Source organism: Mercenaria mercenaria, chromosome 9, assembly GCF_021730395.1.
Source record: "Mercenaria mercenaria strain notata chromosome 9, MADL_Memer_1, whole genome shotgun sequence".
Classification (NCBI taxonomy): domain Eukaryota; kingdom Metazoa; phylum Mollusca; class Bivalvia; order Venerida; family Veneridae; genus Mercenaria; species Mercenaria mercenaria.
Window position 1 is genome coordinate 52,799,190 of NC_069369.1, and position 20,874 is coordinate 52,820,063.

General features: G+C 34.8%; 1 protein-coding gene and 1 long non-coding RNA gene across 2 annotated transcripts; both read right to left on the bottom strand.

The window, feature by feature from the left end:
• Positions 1 to 1,235: 1,235 nt before the first annotated feature.
• On the bottom strand, positions 1,236 to 6,587 carry LOC128559521 (uncharacterized). Its single transcript, XR_008372430.1, has 2 exons — positions 2,156 to 6,587; positions 1,236 to 1,702 (listed from the first exon to the last, which is right to left on the bottom strand). It is a non-coding gene; the product is annotated as an uncharacterized LOC128559521 (long non-coding RNA).
• A 2,032-nt stretch (positions 6,588 to 8,619) lies between these two features.
• LOC128559519 (ras-related protein Rab-28-like) lies at positions 8,620 to 20,723 on the bottom strand. Its single transcript, XM_053551418.1, has 6 exons — positions 20,515 to 20,723; positions 19,375 to 19,471; positions 18,633 to 18,721; positions 16,833 to 16,959; positions 16,185 to 16,288; positions 8,620 to 14,574 (listed from the first exon to the last, which is right to left on the bottom strand). Exons 1-6 carry the CDS (start codon positions 20,587 to 20,589, stop codon positions 14,392 to 14,394), a joined length of 675 nt encoding a protein of 224 aa, XP_053407393.1. The 5' UTR covers positions 20,590 to 20,723; the 3' UTR covers positions 8,620 to 14,391.
• Between the last annotated feature and the right edge of the window lie 151 nt (positions 20,724 to 20,874).

Below are 20,874 nucleotides of genomic sequence, written 5' to 3' on the forward strand. Positions count from 1 at the left end.
CTTACAGGTTTATATGAATATATGGTGATGTCAGTATTATATAAGCATATATAAGCATAACTGTCACTAACAAATCTCTTTATGTTTTACATGTTGACATAATTACCCCACCCACTTTATTTTCAATGGAAAAAACGTATTTAGATCTACCAAAAAAAATTCTGACGTTAAGATTTTCAAAATATTTTGCAATATTAATAACACACAAAAATGCTTCAAAATGGAAAGAAAAAAGGTTGGGGTCACCGTGCATCTAAGAGATTTATTAAGAAAAAAACTGTTAAAAATTTTGATATTTTTTGTTCTTTTTGTTTTAATTTATATTTTCTAGATAATATAAAGTGCTATCTTGAAAACTTTTATTTTATTTATAGCTTATCATCATAAATATCAGTCAGAAAAATATCAAAACCAAACCTGATTTACTTTAATAGATATTTGAAATTACCTACCCCTACCCCATTGTAAATCTTACATCAATTTTAGGCAAATGCCAGCCAAAAATAAGGGTGAAAATTTTTTTTCCGCAAAAAGCATAATATATTTGGTTAAATGGTACATTATTAGCCATATTTTAATTATTTAGCATTAATTTTTGGCAAAACTTTTGTTAGAAAGCAATATTCGAAGAAACATTTTTCAAAATGGCGGATATCCTGAAAAAAATGCTCGTACATCCTTAAGTAAAATCTACTTTCTACAAATATTTACAGCCTAAGCTGCATTTTCTTGATATCACTATAAAAACAGTGACCATATTTCAGTTTCAATGAACTAAACTGACTACAAAAGCGAGCATCCTTGAGGTCATATGGCTCCACTGATGCAGCTCCTGTAATATAATGATAAACACCTGAATGACAATGATTTTATTCAAGAGAAAATCACTGATTGATATATATTTTTTTGTTCCTATTACTATATCAAGGGTTATCATGTTAAGTGCTTGATGACAGCCACCAGATACCTGTTTGTTTTGTGAGGTTTTCTTTTCAAGTGTGCCACTATGAGGTTTAATTGTATAATGTTTCTTAACTGAATAAAAAGCATTTGAGCCGCACCATGAGAAAACCAACGTAGTGCATTCACAACCAGCATGGATCCAGACCAGCCTGCGCATCCGTGCAGTCTGGTCAGGATCCATGCTGTTCGCTTTCAAAGCCTGTTGCAATTAGAGAAACCGTTAGCGTCAGTGCAGCTCATTTCTAATGACAGGTATAAACAATAAAAATAAGTCTGTTTTCATTTGATTTATTCATGATACATGCACAAAATGTGTACCCAGAACAAAGATGCTAATCTTAGAAACTGTCAATAAATTTGTCCAATCAAAGATAAGTTTCTTAATATCAAACCATTCTCTGAACAACCTCTTTGGCGGATTCATTGCATGTCAATATTAATAATACAAATGATAATTGTAGTAAGACAGTTTCTCTTAATTAATTAAAAGAAAATTTATTTAGAATCTGAAGTGAAAATTCAGCTATTTATTAGTGAAATGCTAGTATGAAGTACTGTATAAACACATGAGACCAAGCACTTCTCAACAACGATAGATATTTTCATTCCTTTTGAGAGCAACAATCTAAAACTGTACGAAACATCACTGTATTCCAGATAAAAGTATAAACAGTAAATACATCAAAAGACTTGAGAAAACAAGAGCTGTCACTAATGGTGACAAATGCCCCCGCAGCACCTTGACCTTTGACCTGGTGACCTTGACTTTTGACCTGGTGACCCCAAAGTCAGTAGGGGTGGTGTACTCAATAAGTACTATCAGCATGTGAAGTTTGAAGGTCCTGGGTGAAGTGGTTCGCGAGTAAAGTGCCTTCATGCAAAAAGTTAATGTTAGCCCCTGTGACCTTGACCTTTGACCTGGTGACCCCAAAGTCAGTAGGTTGATGTACTCATAAAGTACTATCAGCATGAAAAGTTTGAAGGTCCTGGGTGAAGTGGTTCGCGAGTAAAGTGCCTTCATGCAAAAAGTTAACGCTGGCCCGTGACCTTGACCTTTGACCTGGTGACCCCAAAGTCAGTAGGAGTGGTGTACTCAGTAAGTACTATCAGCATGTGAAGTTTGAAGTTCCTGGGTGCAGTGGTTCGCGAGTAAAGTGCCTTCATGCAAAAAGTTAACGTTGGCCCCTGTGACCTTGACCTTTGACCTGGTGACCCCAAAGTCAGTAGGGGTGGTGTACTCAATAAGTACTATCAGCATGTGAAGTTTGAAGGTCCTGGGTGCAGTGGTTTGCGAGTAATGTGCCTTCATGCAAAAAGTTAACATTGGCCCCTGTGACCTTGACCTTTTACCTGGTGACCCCAAAGTCAGTAGGGTTGGTGTACTCAGTAAGTACTATCAGCAAGTGAAGTTTGATGGTCCTGGGTGCAGTGGTTCGCGAGAAAAGTGCCTTCATGCAGAAAGTTAACGCTGGCCCCTGTGACCTTGACCTTTGACCTGGTGACCCCAAAGTCAGTAGGGGTGGTGTAATCAATAAGTACTATCAGCAAGTGAAGTTTGATGGTCCTGGGTGCAGTGGTTCGCGAGTAAAGTGCCTTCATGCAAAAAGTTAACGTTGTGACGAACGAACGAACTAACTAATGAACTAACGAACGGACGAACAGTTGAAGACTAATATGCCTCCCTTCGGGGGCATAAAAAAATTAATTCAACAAAAACCAAAATGCAGATTAAGTCTTTGTTGAGATACAAATTTATGAATTTTGACCTTTGATAAAAGAAATGAATGGGATTTTAACTGCTTCTTAGGCATTAAATTTTGAGCACTGACTCAACCACAAAATTCATGAAAATTAGTTCCCCATGAAAATTAATGGTTTCACAGTATACCAGGATCCAAGGTTTGTAAACTGAGATTGGAGGTCAGTCTAAGAATGTTCCTTTCTCATTGGTCAGTTTCAAAACTGTGCTCAGAAACAGCCAATCAGAAGCTGGAGTTTTCTGTCTGGTCTCCAAGTTTATAACCTTAAGGCCTGATAGACTTTGTAACAAAAATCTGAAGATGCAGTCATGGTGAACACAAGACAATACAAGTAAGTCCACAAACTATAATGCCCATCAATTCTATTAACCTTTACCCTGCTGAATTTCTAAAATGGACTGGTCTATCCTTCAATTTGGGCAGTACCATTTATTATTCGAAGGGGTGTCCACTGAAAATTTACTGACTGAGTGTAGACCAAGATCACACTGCACGGATCTGTAGGCTGATCTTGGTCTGCACTGGTCGCATAGGCAGAATCATTTGCTGCCAGCAGGCTAAAGGTTGACTTAAACTTTAAAATAACTGGACATGTTAAACATCTAATAATTAGACACATTAGATTATAGTTTCTAGTTAAAGGAACAGATTAGTACAGGAAATAACTAATAAGAATATTCTTTTTGAAGGAAACATTAACGAGGTATAAATCTGAAAAAAAAAATCATTAATATGAAAAATGATACATTGTTACTCTAAGTTCAAAACATAAATTATTAACATAGTTGTCTTAAACATTAAAAAAAATACATAAAGAAAATGATACAACCAAATCAATCAAATGTTTCAGAAATAATAATAAAAAAGAGAAGTAATTCTATCCCTCAAAAACATACTTGATAAACCGGATCTGAAATGTAAATACATTGTACCAGCTTAATGAATACCGGCTAAATTTATAAACAAGTTGAATATATCAAGTTACAAAGCAAAAATCACTCTTACGATATACATGTGATATTTATAAGACAAAGAATAATAAATTGCATGAATAAATCAAAACTGAGAGGCCATGTAATCAGTCTTAATAAAATGAACATATTTATACTAATTTGTTTCAGCTTGATTGTGATAAAGCTTCAAGCTTATTTGAACCACTCTCGAGTCTGCTTTCAGGAAAAAACCAGTACTGGTGTCATATGAGAAGTCATGGTTGTGACCCCAGTGAGACTCAAACCCATGATCCCTGGATTGAGTGGCCAACACCTTATCCACTAGACCACTGCTCCCCTCAAAATGAACATATTTGTCGCATTGTGATTTTGAGACTGAATAAAATCCCAAATTATATTTTAACTTCCATTTTCAAATATAAAATTCCCTGAAATCAATATTTTTGAATTGAAGAAAGGAAGCTTCTCTTCTGGAAGTTTTCAACTCTCAATCTGCAAGAAATCTTGCTTGAAAAAGTCTGTTTAATGATACAATACAAGTCATCTCTTCAAAGTTATCTGTCTAAAATAAGTAAGTTTTGCTGTGACAAATTTCAACCAGAAATACCCCAATGTTTTTATATCCCCTTCACCAATGACAGGCTAGCCAATGAAAGGCTAGCTAGTATGCTGTTTGAAAAGCTTCTGACCCTAAATTATTCTCTCTTCCTTGCATTAGTTTTCATTTATTTATTTTTTTTGTTGGGTTCAACGTCGCAACAACACAATTATTGGTCAGCTTTAATGGTGGAGGAAGACCCCAGGTGCTCCTCTGTGCATTATTTCATCATGAGCGGACACCTGGGTAAGAACCACCGACCTTCGGTAAGCCAGCTGGATGGCTTCCACACATGAAGAATTCAACACCCTGAGTGGAGCTCGAACCCATATCAATGAGGGGCAAGTGATTTTAAGTCAGCGGCCTTAACCACTCGACCACGGAGGCCCCCGCATTAGTTTTCAAACCATACTACTATGACCTTTGTGGCTGTGACTTTTGGGGTTTTCTTGTGAAACTGCAGATCCAGCTGCTTCTATCAATGACAAAAATAAATTACAAAATAAAAGGAACACAATGACAGAAAAGTACTGACAACATTAGAAGGAATGGTAAAATTCAGTGAGAGTAACAGCAGTACTTTGGAATCACAAGAAAAGGATGCCAAAATCTAACTTTAATCTACAAGACTGCTAATTCCTATAACAGTTCAATAAATTAATGTTAAAACAAAACCCAAGCTTTTGTTCTCTAAAATGCAATATTTAGAGTAAACTGTTGTTTTTGTGCATCTACACAAGTATAAACCACACTGAGACTTCTGATAAATGCATGCTAGCATGATCACCCATCTGAGTCACTCACCTAGACCTTGGCCTTTTGACCTTGCTACTGACCATGTTTTGTAAACATCCATCAAGTAATTCATGAGAAGACTCTTTAAAGGTTTTCCTGCTTTTGGCTACTCAGTCAAGAGTCAAACAGAACTATTTGAACCAAAGGAATATCCATGGATGCTATATACCAAGTTTGGTTAATATTTATCAAGTGGTTTGTGACAGGAAGTCATTTACAGGTTTTTCTATTGTAGCTATGTTTGCCATTAGAACAAATTTGGGAGGGGTTTATGCCATGATGTTATATATCAAATTTTGTGTAATTCTGACCAGCAGTTTCAGAGAAGTTAAAGCAAAAATGTTGATGACCATGATAATGGATAACACTGGACCATCCATGTATAATAATAACTTACCCTCCCTGTTTGGTTTAGGATAGTTAACAAGAGGGCCATGATGGCCCTATATCGCTCACCTGTTATCATTGCACTTGAGGACAAGAAGGTCCTCAGAAAAAATATCTAATTCCAAAGGACAGGAACAACAAAGCAAAGAAATTTCACCAAAAAGAAAAAAAATTTCTTACAAGGTATAGATATGTCAAAATACACCTAGAAATTGGAGGTACCATCCATGTTGTACCACAGAAAAGTGGTCTCAGTTTTTCCCTACGGCCAATAATAAAAAAAGTTACTAAAAATAAGCTATTTATATAACGTAAAAGGGAAGTAATTAAAACAAGAGCTGGCTAATGACAGCGCGCTCGACTATTCGAAGAGTTGATTGAAGAATGGGGTCAAAATATTTCCACAGATATTCAGACAAAAGAAATAAATAGATTAGACAAACAATGTTCCTGTATTTCTTTGATTTCGATAAGTCTTGCACTAAATGGCAATATATGAACCAATTTCAAAGTCCAAAAAGCGCCATAATTCAGTCAAAATAGTTATGTACTCTTGCCTACAGATGGAAATCATAATGATAAACAAGTGGTCAAAGTTTAAAAGCCATATGTCAAATAGTTTTGACAAAAGGTGGACTTGTATGAAAACAGAACCAATTTCGAAGTCCAGAAAGGGCCATAATTCAGCCAAAATAGATGACAGAGTTATGTACTCTTTCCTACAGATAGAGACTATTATACTAAACAAGTGATAAAAGTTTCAAAGCCATATGTCAAACACTTTACAAAAAATATGAACTGGTACGGAAAACTTAACCAAGATTTCTAAGTCAAAAGGGGCCATAATTCAGCCAAAATCCTTGATGGAGTTATGTACTCTTGCCTATAACTGGATATGGTGATGGTAAACAGGTGTTGAAAGTTTCAAAGCTTTATCTCAAAAGACTTTGTCAAAACATGAACTGGTACGAAATATTAACCCAGATTTCAAAGTCAAAAAGGGCCATAATTCAGCCAAAATCCTTGATGGAGTTATGTACTCTTGCCTATAACTGGATATGGTGATGGTAAACAGGTGTTGAAAGTTTCAAAGCTTTATCTCAAAAGACTTTGTCAAAACATGAACTGGTACGAAATATTAACCAGATTTCAAAGTCAAAAAGGGCCATAATTCAGCCAAAATCCTTGATGGAGTTATGTGCTCTTGCCTATAATGGACATGGTGATGGTAAACAAGTGTTGAAAGTTTCAAAGCTTTATCTCAAAAGACTTTGTCAAAATATGAACTGGTACGAAAAACTTAACCAAGATTTCCAAGTCGAAAGGGGCCATAATTCAGCCAAACTACTTGATGGAGTTATGTATCTTGCCTATAACTGGCCATGGTGATGGTAAACAAGTGTTGAAAGTTTCAAAGCTTTATCTTAAAAGACTTTGTCAAAATATGAACTGGTACGAAAAACTTAACCATGATTTCTAAGTCAAAAGGGGCCATAATTCAGCCAAAATCCTTGATGGAGTTATGTACTCTTGCCTATAACTGGCCATGGTGATGGTAAATAAGTGTTGAAAGTTTCAAAGCTTTATCTCAAAAGACTTTGTCAAAATGTGGACTGGTACGAAAAACTTAACCAAGGTGTGACGCCGACGCCGACGCCGTGGTGAGTAGGATAGCTCTACTTATTCTTCGAATAGTCGAGCTAAAAATAAAAATTGTAAGTGAACAAAAGAAGGATCTGCCAAATAAATCTGTTGACATAAATGAAATTTCAGATCAGTATCTTCATTAGTTATGGAGATATACCCATTTCAATTTGAAATAAAGGGAGGTAATTTGACATAAAATCAGTTCACAGTCATCTACCTGATTGTCTCAGTCCAAATAATAACAATAATGAGATTTCAAATAAGTCCTATAAGTACTAACTGATATAAATCCATTTTCATTACAATCAGGGGAGGTAATCAAGATATAAAATAACTCTGGAACCTATGATTGGATCTGATTTGTCACGGAATCCAAGACTTATTGTTGTTGAAGATATTTCAAAAGTTTGTATCAAATAAAACCATAAATGAAGTCTCTATATGGCTGCAAAAGCCAAAATAGCCAATTTTGGACCTTTCAGGGGCCATAACTCTGGAACCCATGATAGAATCTGGCCAGTTGAAGTCAGGAAGCAAGATCTTGTGGTGATACAAGTTGTGTGCAACTTTGGTTAAAATCAAATCATAAACGAAGCTGCTATTGTGCAGACAAGGTCAAAATAGCTAATTTTGGCCCTTTCAGGGACCATAACTCTGGAACCCATTATGAGATCTGGCCGGTTCAAGAAAGCAACCGAGATCTTATGGTGACACAAGTTTTGTGCAAGTTTGATTAAATTCAAATCATAAATGAAGCTGCTATTGTGCAGACAAGGTCAAAATAGCTAATTCTGGCCTTTTCAGGGGCCATAACTCTAGAACACATAACGGAATCTGGCCAGTTCAAAAAAGGAACCAAGATCTTATGGTGATACAAGTTGTGTGCCAGTTTGGTAAAAATCAAATCATAAATAAAGCTGCTATTGTGCAGACAAGGTCAAAATAGCTAATTTTGGCCCTTTCAGGGGCCATAACTCTGGAACCCATGATGGCATCTGGCCAGTTCAAGAAAGGAACCGTGATCTTATGGTGATACAAGTTGTGTGCAAGTTTGGTTAAAATAAAATCATAAATGAAACCACTATCGTGCAGACAAGAAATTGTTGACGGACGGACGGACGCACGGACGGACTGACGACGGACGACGGACGAAGGGTGATCACAAAAGCTCACCTTGTCACTATGTGACAGGTGAGCTAATAAAAAGGGAAAAAAATTCTTTAGGCATAGGTCTTGAGAATAATTCTTTCTTTAGAGCTGGCTCTTTAAAAAAGCAGACTTAAAGTAGCATGATTATGTATTTCATTAGAATCTTTATTTGATATTAACCCATCCCTTAAAGTCAATCATTCATTAATTTCTTTGTTAAGAATTATTTCAGAGTCAACTCAACATTGAAATCTAGCTAGTGAGCAATGCCAGAAATATTGTTGCATAATTTTATCAATTTTTCACCAAATTTGGAATGTGGGTAGAAGGAATATTTAGGATAAAAACAACAAAATAATTCTATTACAACAGTTTACATTTACTGGTTGTAATTACTATAACAGGTTAACCCTTACCCTGCTACATTTCCATAATGAACTTGTCCATCTTCCAATTTGGACAGTACCATTAACTGTTAAAAGGGGTGCTTACCAAAAAGATACTGACTGAATAGCGAACAGTGCAGATCATGATCAGACTGCACTGGTCGCAAAGGCAGAACTAATCGTTTCCAGCATGGTAAGGGTTAAAATAAAATATGGTGGGTCAGCTCTTTTGGTCAGGATAGACAAGGACGTAAATATATATGTCCTTAAGATTCAACCTCAAAATTGTGATGTCATTCAGTGTGAAAAACATTTACTCCTTGTTCTTTTCATTTAACCCTTACCCTGCTAAATTTCTATAATGAACTTGTCCATTTTTCATTTTGGAAGTACCATTAACTGTTAAAAGGGGTGCTTATCAAAAAGATACTAACTAAATGGCGAACAGTGCAGATCGTGATCAGACTGCATAGATGAGCAGGCTGATCATGACCTACACTGGTTGCAAAGGCATAATCAATTGTTTCCAGCATGATATGGGATAAAAGTGAAAGTAGAAAAACATAATATTATGAGTATATACAGAAATCACACAAAAAGTATTTCCTATACAAGTTATAGTTGCAACAAAAAATGCAAGTTTAAAGCACTTTGTGGAACATAGCCAGTAAGCAACTGCTTGAGAATTATTTTTTCTATAAAATCTAGACTTCAAGTGTCTCTTATCTTGTCAATATTTTTAGGGCCACTTGGCACGAAGTTATTAAAAAAAACAACTAAGTCTACTTAAAACTCCATCTTTCATACAGAAAGACTCTGAAGGCCATTAAAAAGGCAATCTTGTTATAACATTTAGAACTGGACGAATTAATACAGTAATTCAAACAAAACTCATTCTATATTAGATCTAATAACTAGTATGTTTATTTGTTGTGTTCTTAGTCACACTAACAAAATTCTGGCCACATGGTGATGTACATGACTTTTCAGCTTTCAAAGGAATACTGCAGATGCCCCTCTGGATATATTTCAGGTATAGCTAGGCACCCGAGTAGAATCACTGACCTTCAATAAGCCTGTTTCCTCTACACCCTTTGCAGGGTTTTTAACTCACAATCAATGTCCATCTCCGCTTGACCTTGAAGGCCCTTCTTTCAGTATGACTAAATGACGATCCAAAGATTATTTTTACAAAATATGAATCCTCTCAACTATTTCTTATATTGCAATATCAACTAACAAGTAAATGACGTAAACATTTACCTTTAAAATGACACTATCAAATCAGTAAATGCACTTTCTTAATCATATATTGTGAAGAAAACTCAATTATACAATTTTCAGCTGTTTACAAATATAACCCTATCTTACAGCAAAACGAAAATGATTTTAAATGGAGTGCCCTTCAAAAAGTTATTTTCACAAATACATGAGAAATACATGCCAGGAATATAAGCAATAATTACAGCAAATGATACTTTTTCAATGAATGAAATTAAGAACTAACTACATTGAGATTCAAAACCAGTTACTGGAAGAATTAGTGATTTGTGCAGTGATCCATGAACCTAGTATAAACAAAGTGACAATTCTGTGTGACATCACCAAATCATATTGATTGTGAGTGCAAAGTGTACATGATGAGAGTTGAATGGAAAACTGTTGTAACTCCTATTAAATAAAGAGTGAGTTACATCAGTTTTCTTTTCAACAATAAAAATTGTGTAAAACTGTCAATAGAGAAGAAGCTAATAATCTGCTTATCAAATAATCAAGTCCTCACATGCTTTATTGTCTGATATACAATGGTTCTGAGTCTATGACATTTTGCTTATCAAATAATCAAGCCCACATATTCTTTATTGTCTGATATACAATGGTTCTGAGTCTATCATTTTGCTTATCAAATAATCAAGTCCTCACATGCTTTATTGTCCGATATACAATGGTTTCGAGTTCTGGTAAATTAACCATGAGGCTGCTGGCTTGAATAGTTAGATATAAAATCATCGGAACGGTGAAAGTATTACTACTTTAATTCTAACATCCCCATAAAAATATTAAGTTACTGAAAATATTCTGCTGTACATATATAGCATGGCTATGAACTCAATGCCAAATGGTAAAATTGAAAGTATAATTGTGTCTCACCAGTTGCTATACTAAGATTATACATTGAATATCTTCTTTAACCCTTACCCTGCTACATTTCTATATTGAACTTGTCCATCATCCAATCTGGACAGTACCATTAACTGTTAAAAGGGGTGCTTACCAAAAAGATACTGGCTGAATAGCGAAAAGTGCAGATCATGATCAGACTGCATGGATGTGCAGACTGATCATGATCTACACTGGTCACAAAGGCAGAATCAATCGTGTCCAGAATGGTAAGGGCTAAGGTTCTTTTTGAAACTAGAAGCTCAAATTATATAATTATGGTGTACAAAAAGAATTTTGATGTTTTTCTCCTGCTTTTAATGACCTCCCAAAAGTGAAGGGTAAGTGAGTCTGTGACATTAAGAACACTTAGCAACGGAACCCCAAAAAAGCAGATACCCTGACTTCATTATATAGCCTGGGAACTCTGATCATTGATGGCATGTCCACAAAAAAAAACATACCAAAATTTCATTCTTATTAGGTGTGCATTGGTGCTAATTTTCTGATATCATCAAAGCCTGGGAATCTCTGTCTGAGTTGACATGGACTATTGATTATTGATTTTTCTATCAACAGCACAGTTAACACACGGTCATACTGGTGCATGCTTAAAACAAAAATTAGGCAATGACACTAGAAATTTCCCATCTTTCATAGATCATTTAGATCTTCATATACAAAAGTTTTATTTTGCCATGTACATTGACATTAATAAAATTAATTTTGTACTGACATACTTTAGAGCAGCTACAAGCTGCCTGAAAAGCTTCAGGAGGTAGAAAGAAAATATTCCTCTATGTTTGGAGACAGTCATAAGTACATAATTGTGATCGGTTTCTTTTCCCATCGGAATTTAGCAATTGGATCAATAAATCCAAGAGTTATCCTTCTAAAGCACAAGTCCATTTATTTTTTGTATAATATAGGGGGCACTAAGGTCAGAAAATGGATTTCCCCAGGCGAAGGAAAGCTAAAAATTGTCAGACTGGGTTCCAAAGCTATTCAATATGGTATTTTCCATTAAACTTTTATAGATAATCACTCTGCTTCTAAATATTCAATATTCATGTAAGATATGATAAATTTGGGCTAGCAATAAAAAAAACTTGCAAACTGGATATATCAAACGTTCACATCTGGCCATTCATACTCGAGTTTAAATTTAATGCACATTTAAATTCTGATATGTAAATGAATAAGGTGAATTATTTCTGAACTGCAGCTAATAAAAGTGTACACTAAACTACAATAAATGCTATCAGCCTAAATCATAAACATAAAATCACCTGTAACTTATGTGATATGTGTAAAAATATATGAAGTTCCGTAGATTGGATAATATTTGCGACTATTTCATTTTTGCTAATGTTAAAAAACAGTGTGACTCATGAGTTTTAAAACATGCCTAAATAATAATCAGTTTCAAGTTCAAAAATATTCCACAACTTGGGTAATATTTGCAATAATTTAAAGGTCCATTACTAAGGGAAAGTGAGTTGGCAATTTTTTTCATAGCCAGTGCATAGACTTCTGCAAGACACTAAATAATGAAGATTGGCAGGTCAAAATTTACAGAAGGTCTTTGGAACTCAAAGAAATGTATGTGTATTATGTTGAAATTTCAATGAATCGACAAAATGAACCCCCAGGTCTTTTTAACTTTCTTCATACTTCATAGAAAAATAAATGTACATATACTGCGATTTATTTCGAATTTCTACATACCAACTTTCATTTTCCAATAAAATGAAATAGTTTCTGTGCTTTTTAAAAGAAATTAAAATGTTCACTTTCCTTAGTATTGGACCTTTAATTTCGCTAATGTTTGTAGATAATGCTGCCAGTGAATTCAGAATATTTGTAAATTTTTAACCTGCATCATGTCCTAAAACATAAACACTCACATTTCACTAGTTCTTAACACTGAATGTGGCAGCTTACCATGAAATCTTCAAATAAAGCCTATGCCAAAATTACCAAATCTACAGTACACAGTAACTGTTATGAATCAAATATTCTTAACCCTTATCTTGCTAAATTTTCTTTCAATTTGGACAGTACCATTACCTGTTTAAAGGGGTGCTTACCAAAAAGATACTGACTGAATGGCGAACAGTGCAGATCTTGATCAGACTGCAAGAATGTGCAGGCTGATCATGATCTACACTGGTCGCAAAGGCAGAATCAGTCGTGTCCAGCATGGCAAGGGTTAAAAGTGCCAAAACAGGCTCCCAATTTTGAAATTAGAAAATAAAATGAATATGAATAGTACCAAAGATACAGTACACAGGTACGTGAAAATAATTTGAAAATAATAATCATGTGCAAATAAGCTATAGTCTTCATTCAAACAACATTTAGCACAACTTATCAAAAACATGCAAACAATACTTAACAACAAAACTTTGAACCAAGACCATCCAATTAGGTCTTATACTTGTAATAATTATTTACTATCATTCATTGTATTGCAATTGTGTCCAGTAATTACGTAAGCGCCTTCGTACTTGGGTACAATGTCTATGCCAAAAAGTTTTATCTAATTTTACTCATACCTTGATACATAGAGGATATCTGTTTCTTTCAGTGTAAGATCAAAATAATTTCATCGAGTTAACACCATAAGCAATACTTGAAAATGTAAATTATAAAATGTACGGTGTTCATAATTTTAATCTTACAAGTAAAACAAACAAATTTCCTTTTTATTTCATGTTTTGACTTCATTTACCCATTTCTTAGTTTCTTATCAGTGATAAATATATTTGATATTTTTCACTGTGAAAATACCAGATATATTTCACTCTAAAATTTCGATAATTCATAGAAAAGAATGTAATAAATAGGCGTCTTAGATACTGTGAAATCCATTAATATTGTGAGCTGGAAATTCTGTGGTCTTGACTAAATCTGCTATTTCCTGGGAAAAATAACTTTGTGCATTTGACCTTTGAACATATAGATGAATTGGAATTTTATTGCTTTGTTGGGATTAAATTTTGTGAACTGACCCTGAAATTCATAAAATAAATCCCCCACAAATATTAATGATTTCACAGTACTTGAAAAGCTGGTTAAACTACATAAACAGTAAATAATTCTGTTGTTCATTTCTCAAAACATTCAGATAAAGAAAGTAAAATAGACAGTAATACTGATGGAAACATTAGGCTGTATTAACTCCCCACGATTAAAATTGTTAGGTTAAGTAATCATTAATAATCTTCACATTTTATGTGATTTCACATGAGTTTTGTATTATGCAGAGTCTTAATAGGTCCACATATTCTAGAAGACTTCTGGTACAATTATAATCCTTTTTCTTAACTATTCAAAAGTGGAGTCATTTGTTAAGAAGAATTTCAGTTGTGAAAGTCCTTTCACTCAGTAAACTTCAAGAATTAATGTTAGACCTGCATCATGCCCAGCTTGGGAAAAGTTTGAAAAGAACTAAAGACAGCTTTCCAAAAATTAGAACCCCTTAAGGCCAAGCCACCAAAACATCGATGAGTGCTTGGCCTGGGTAACTGACGCCATTTAGTTGTAGTTAACACGTCCCAAGTTATAATGTCAGTACTGATAAAATATCACTATTGCAACACACAGAATGAGCTTTTCGTAGAAGTTTGAGGAATAGATCGCGCAGCAATCTCCTCTTGTTTACTGTAATTCACTATTTCCGCTTTCACCACCCTATGGTGCTGCTCAACATCTGGCTTTGTTAACTTTATATTCAAAATTTCTGCTGCAATTTTTTGAAAACACAACGAAACCTGGAATAAAAGATAAAAGTTTTTTTTTTAAACAAAGCTTTCACATAACTTGCAATCCTTAAAATTTTATGTAGCTTTAACAATTGGTTCAGACTCAACTGTCCAACTGGTTACCCAAAGACTACATAATTATTACAAATTCTAATATGCTCTAAAAAGACATCGCTTTAATGTGCGATGACGTCTATGTTTTTGTTGCGACCAAGAAAGAGTGCTACTATATTTTATCTACTGTTTTAGATTAAGGGCACATTAGAATCGAAATAATGTATAGCAAAATCGTGTTTTACCTAAATTAATACACTCAAAATCGCTTATATGTTGCCAGAAATTTTCTGCGGATGTATAACCTCTTTCCGTGTATTAATAACGTTAAAACACATTTTTTAATGTTTTTTTTCTATACATTATTTCTTAAATGAAGTTTTTTTTTCATGCAATATCAAGTTTTACAGCAAAATAATTTTCAACTGGTTAAGCAGGCATCAAATCCTCTAAACTCAAGCTTCTCTATGACTATTTTCTTGCATCAACAAAATATACTTTTCCATAAATTGGTATCTTTAAATAATTTTTGCATCTCAAAGATCACGGCAATCAAATATATACAGTGAAACATGAACACTCTAGGTACCAGGCTGGCTCATTCATGTGGTCCTGATAATTTTTCTATGAAATTACCACGGCTAGATATCTTGATCGCTCAAACATGACACCTGGTTCCTGTGTATCAATCTATTCATTGTAGCTACTGGCAAGCTGGAGCTCACATGTCAAAAAGCTTGCTGTGACAGCAACCAATCAACCATATGAACAAACTTTAGAGAGGTCAATACAAGGATACTACAAACCAAGTTTAATGAAGATCCATCAAGTGTTTAAAGGTTATTCTAGCTTTAGCTCTGGAGGCCCCTTAAAGGAACTTTTGAACAAACTTGTGGGAGGACTTTACAACAACACTACAGACCAAGCTGCTACAGGCCAAGATCCATTAAATGGTTCACGAGAAAAAGTCATTAAAGACTTTTCTATTTTTAGCACTGCATACCCCTAATAGGGGCCAAGTGAAACCATCTGAACTCATTTGGGAGAGGACCTTACAAGGATACTACGAATCAAGTTTGGAAAAGATTAATAATTTAAGTGGTAAATGGGAAGAAAATGTTGTTTTATTTCTATTTTAGCTTAAACGACCCTATCCCCAAGGGTCAAGCTGAACCATTTCAAGCAACCTGCGAGTGGACCTTAATAAAACAATGATACAGACCAGGTTTGGTGATCCATCAAGCGCCTCATGAGTTGTTCAATAGTTTTTTTCAAATTTTAGCTCTAATGGCCCCTGAAAGAGGCCAAGCAGAGGCATTTGTATAAACTCGACAGAGGACTTTATAAGGATACTACAGACCAAGTTTGGTTAATTTTCATCAACTGATTAATGAGAAAAAAGTTTTAGCTCTGGTGACCCATAAAAGAGGTCATGCTTAATTATTTAACAAACTTGCGGCAGGACTTTTACAAGAATGCTACAATTTGGTGATGATCCCTCTAGTAGGATATAAGAAGATGTTGTCTTGTGAAATGAGAACTTCGTCAAAATATTTTATACTCACAGAGTCTCCAGTCTTTGCTGACACAAAATGACTAGACATGCCATGTTCTTGTGCAAATTTTTGATGTTTGTCTATTTTCACTGTTCTCATGTGTTCTAAATCAACTAAAATGAAACAGGACACTTATTAGATTTGCATCAAGAAATGAGCCAGCCATGGGAAAACCAACATAGAAGGTTTGCGACCAGCATGGATCCAGACCAGCCTGCGCATCCGCGCAGTCTGGTCAGGATCCATGCTGTTCGCTTTTAAAGCCTATTGGAATTGGAGAAACTGTTAGCGAACAGCATGGATCCTGAACAGACTGCGCGGATGCGCAGGCTGGTCTGGATCTATGCTGGTCGCAAACCCACTATGTTGGTTTTCTCATGGCGCGGCTCAAATAGTAAGTGGTTCAGTAAAGGAGGATATTATATTACTTCAGGAGGGCATTATTACTCTATGATAAATAAGATGAATTATATTAGAATGCATGCACATTTCTTAACTTATCACATACTCATTTAAGCTTATAAAATTTAATTGATACACATTTTCCCTTTCTGAATCTGTTTAGTGTGGCTAAAAATAACCGCACCTAAGAAAAAAAAAGAGATGAAAAAAAAAAAAAAATCCCACATCATTTAAAGACAAAAATGTAACACTTACTTTTATTACCAACTAGGGCCATGTGCGGCAGTTTTTCTTTACCAATCACTTTTCGTATAGTACCATACCAGTCTTCTAAATTATCAAAGCTATTGTGATTGGTAATATCATACACTAATAGAGCACCCTGGAATGCAAGGTTATAAATGCATTTATTAAATTATTTTTGTTTTTAAAACTTCTACTTTTTTCCCCACAGCAAAAACATATTTCTATAAAACTACAGTTTTTAAGACTGACTACCTCCCATCTTTTTTAAAAGGCTGGTTACCTAGCCTCTAGATTTTAAGGTTGGTTTCCTGACCTCTAGATTGTTTCCTTCCCATTTAGTTTACTCTGGATTTTAACCTCTGTAACCTCCCGTCTGAATTTTAAGGTATGTTACCACCCGTTGGTTACCTTCTCCCTAGTTTTAAGGTTTGTAACCTCCCCTCTAATTTTTAAGTTATGTTACCTCCCGTTGTTACCTTCCCTCTAGTTTTAAGGCTTGTTACCTCCCCTCTGGATATTAAGGTTTGTAACCTTCTCTCTAGTTTTAAAGTCTGTAACCTCCCCTCTACCGCCCCTTTAGATATTAAGGTTTGTAACCTCCCCTCTGGATATTAAGGTTTGTAACCTCCCCTCTAGTTTTTAAGGTTTGTTACTGCCCCTCTGGATATTAAGGTTTGTTACCTCCCCTCTGGATATTAAGGTTTGTAACCTCCCCTCTAGTTTTTAAGGTTTGTTACCGCCCCTCTGGATATTAAGGTTTGTAACCTCCCCTCTGGATATTTAGGTTTGTAACCTTCTCTCTAGATATTAAGGTTTGTTACCACCCCTCTGGATATTAAGGTTTGTAACCTCCCCTCTGGATATTAAGGTTTGTAACCTTCCCTCTCGTTTTTAAGGTTTGTTACCTCCCCTCTGGATTTTAAGGTTTGTAACCTCCCCTCTATAGTTTTTAAGGTTTGTTACCTCCCCTCTAGATATTAAGGTTTGTAACCTCCCCTCTGGATATTAAGGTTTGTAACCTTCCCTCTAGTTTTTAAGGTTTGTTACCTCCCCTCTGGATATTAAGGTTTGTAACCTCCCCTCTATAGTTTTTAAGGTTTGTTACCTCCCCTCTGGATATTAAGGTTTGTTACCTCCCCTATGGATATTAAGGTCTGTTACCTCCCCTCTGGATATAAAGGTTTGTAACCTTCCCTCTGGATATAAAGGTTTGTAACCTTCCCTCTAGTTTTTAAGGTTTGTTACCTCCCCTCTGGATATTAAGGTCAGTTACCTCCCCTATGGATATTAAGGTCTGTAACCTCCCCTCTGGATTTTAAGGTTTGTTACCTCCCCTCTGGATATAAAGGTTTGTAACCTTCCCTCTAGTTTATAAGGTTTGTAACCTCCCCTCTAGTTTCAAAGGTTGGTTTTCTCAGTTTTTGTTTTTAAGGTTTGATACCTTCCCCAATAGTTTTTAAGGTTGGAATCCTCCTTTCTAGATTTAAAGGCTGGATACCTCCCCTCTAGTTTTTAAGGTTGGATACCACCCTTCTAGTTTTTAAGGTTGGATACCACCCCTCTAGTTTTTAAGGTTGGATACCACCCCTCTAGTTTTTATGGTTAGATACCACCCCTCCAGATAACAATTAATGGTGACAATCCAAGCTTGGTTTTTCAGAAAGGCTTTTAATCTTCCAAAGGAACTCTCAAGCACTACATAATACTAATAATACAAGATCATGTCAACATGGTATCCAGTAGTGAAGCAATGAGTGTAACTGGTTATGATTTTACTCACTTACATTGACAACAAATATCATAACTTACATGAACACCATAAACATAGTTCTCTAACATAGAACCTCCTAGAGTTTGCCCACCAATGTCCCATACCTGCAGTGCTACATTCACATTACCTGTTTACAAGAAAACACAGATTATTCCTCTCAATACAAACATTTCAAAAAAGTTCAAATATTCTTCGTGTCAAACCATAAAACTATACTCCAAAGAATAATTAAAGCTCCCATTTATTTTAATCTCGAAAGTAAAAATCCACAAATTCATATCCCCAAGAAATAGCCATTACGACAAAAACCATAAAATTCTGTGCCAACAAAATTAAATGATTTTACAGTACATGTCCATTCTTTTAAAATCAATCAAATTCATATTAACTTCTGTCTAACTTCTTAAAGGTAAAATTATGACAGTTACTTTAATTTACCTTAATTCATTCTACATAAATTTGTATTTATATTAATTAATTATAGACTATAATGTGAAAAAAATATTAACATATCTGGACTACTCTGAATTTTATTCTAGTTTGACTGTGAAGAAAGCTTTCAGCTTTAATTTTGAATAACACGTGAGTCTGCTTCCTAGAAAAGCAGGTACTGGATTAACATTCAGGATTTCCAGTACTGGTTTAATTTTAGGAGATGCCATCATTACTGCACTGGGTTCAAACCCTTCACCTCCTAAACAAAAACGATATTTAGTACAAACATAAGCGAATTTCTGTTTTCTGGGAAACTATGTTTATAGATACTTCTTAATACCAGACCTGGTAAAACAATCCTCTTCAAGAAAAAGTCAAGACCAACAGTCTGTTTATATTGCTTTCCAAACTGCTCTTGTGAATATCTTGTGGCTATTGATGTCTGAAATGACAAAATATATGCAAATTTTACACAAACATACCTGGGAAGTTATATCAGTTAACATATAGATTGGTAAAATATGGGAAAATCCAAGCAAGTCGCAAAGCAGCAGTTATTACGATATATATGGCTTCAAATGTAATGACTAATAACTACATGTATTTGTTTTCTTGTTGAATTCTTTATGCCAATGTCTTGTGTTTTGTTCTATCCATGAGCAGACAATCATCAATTTAAAATTATTTATAGTGGCAAATCTAGGGATGGGTTATTTCAAAAAGAAAATCATTTTTCTAGTCCTTGTTTATTTTTAATCCATCATGTTTCGGATGATTGTAACCTTCACTTTTACCAAGGGAGTTAATTGTAATTTAGTGTTATGGCATCCAATTTGATAAAGTGCTTCGCATGAAAGTGTAAAATGTATTGGACCCCGATACTTGTAAAAATAATTTCATAAGTAAGACGGTCTTCAGAGAGCATGAGTCGAGTCTACCGACAAAAGTTGGTAGACTTGGACTTGACTGGATCAACATATATTGGAACACTGTTCCATAGCCTGATGGTCCTTGGAAGAAGGATGTAGCATGGTATTTGGTCTTGGAATGTGGAATTAAGTAATTCAGATTTCTAGTAGGGAGGAGATGATGGTTATCCAATGCTACTAGCATGACTAGGCTGGTTCTTATTCTTTTACCCAAATAAGGTGTGAAACGTAATCAGCTTTCAAAGTAGGTCAAATTTGTTTCCTATAGGTAGCACTACACATTGTTGTTCTCGAAAAAAAATCAAATACTGCGAGACCAGATGTAACGCGAAAACAGCAGTATAAACACCACTCACAAATATGGGTCCTGTCAGCGAGGAGTCCAAGGCTCAAGCCCGAGACTGTGTGCACCTTTTTATCACCCTATCACACAATTCTCATACTATGTACCTTGCACTGAGTTCATATTTACATGAGTTTAATTTATAAAAGTCAACATTTTTGGTATTCAATAATTCATTTGAAAATGAATGACTTCTTTTTTCTTGAAATTCACCTTTCCTGATGCTCCGTCACCCATGATGACAATTTTGAGCTGTTTATCTGGTGCCTCATCTTCTGAATCGGACATTTTCTTTTTTTAAGTATTAAAATTTAAAAGGAAAGATAAAATAATAAAAAATTAGGTCAAAATTTCATCCATATTGGATTATTTACTTCCTCTGTTGCTGTGCAACGAAGTAAATTTACCGATATAAACAATAAAACTGATGATGAATTTAATAAATAAACATTATAATTCTTTTGAATGTGATATTCAGTGTATTGATATAGTGAAAACACACACTGAGACAAATAAACTATATAATATTGACAAATGTTTGGAGGCTATATTCTGTAAAATCTTCACGTTGTG

Coding starts and splice junctions, on each gene's coding strand:
- LOC128559519 (XM_053551418.1), bottom strand. CDS start 20,589: ATGTCCGATTCAGAAGATGAGGCACCAGATAAACAGCTCAAAATTGTC. Junction 18,722..19,374: donor GAAGAGGATTGTTTTACCAG/GTCTGGTATTAA, acceptor TCTTGTAAACAG/GTAATGTGAATGTAGCACTG. Junction 14,575..16,184: donor CAGCAAAGACTGGAGACTCT/GTGAGTATAAAA, acceptor CTTTTATTCCAG/GTTTCGTTGTGTTTTCAAAA.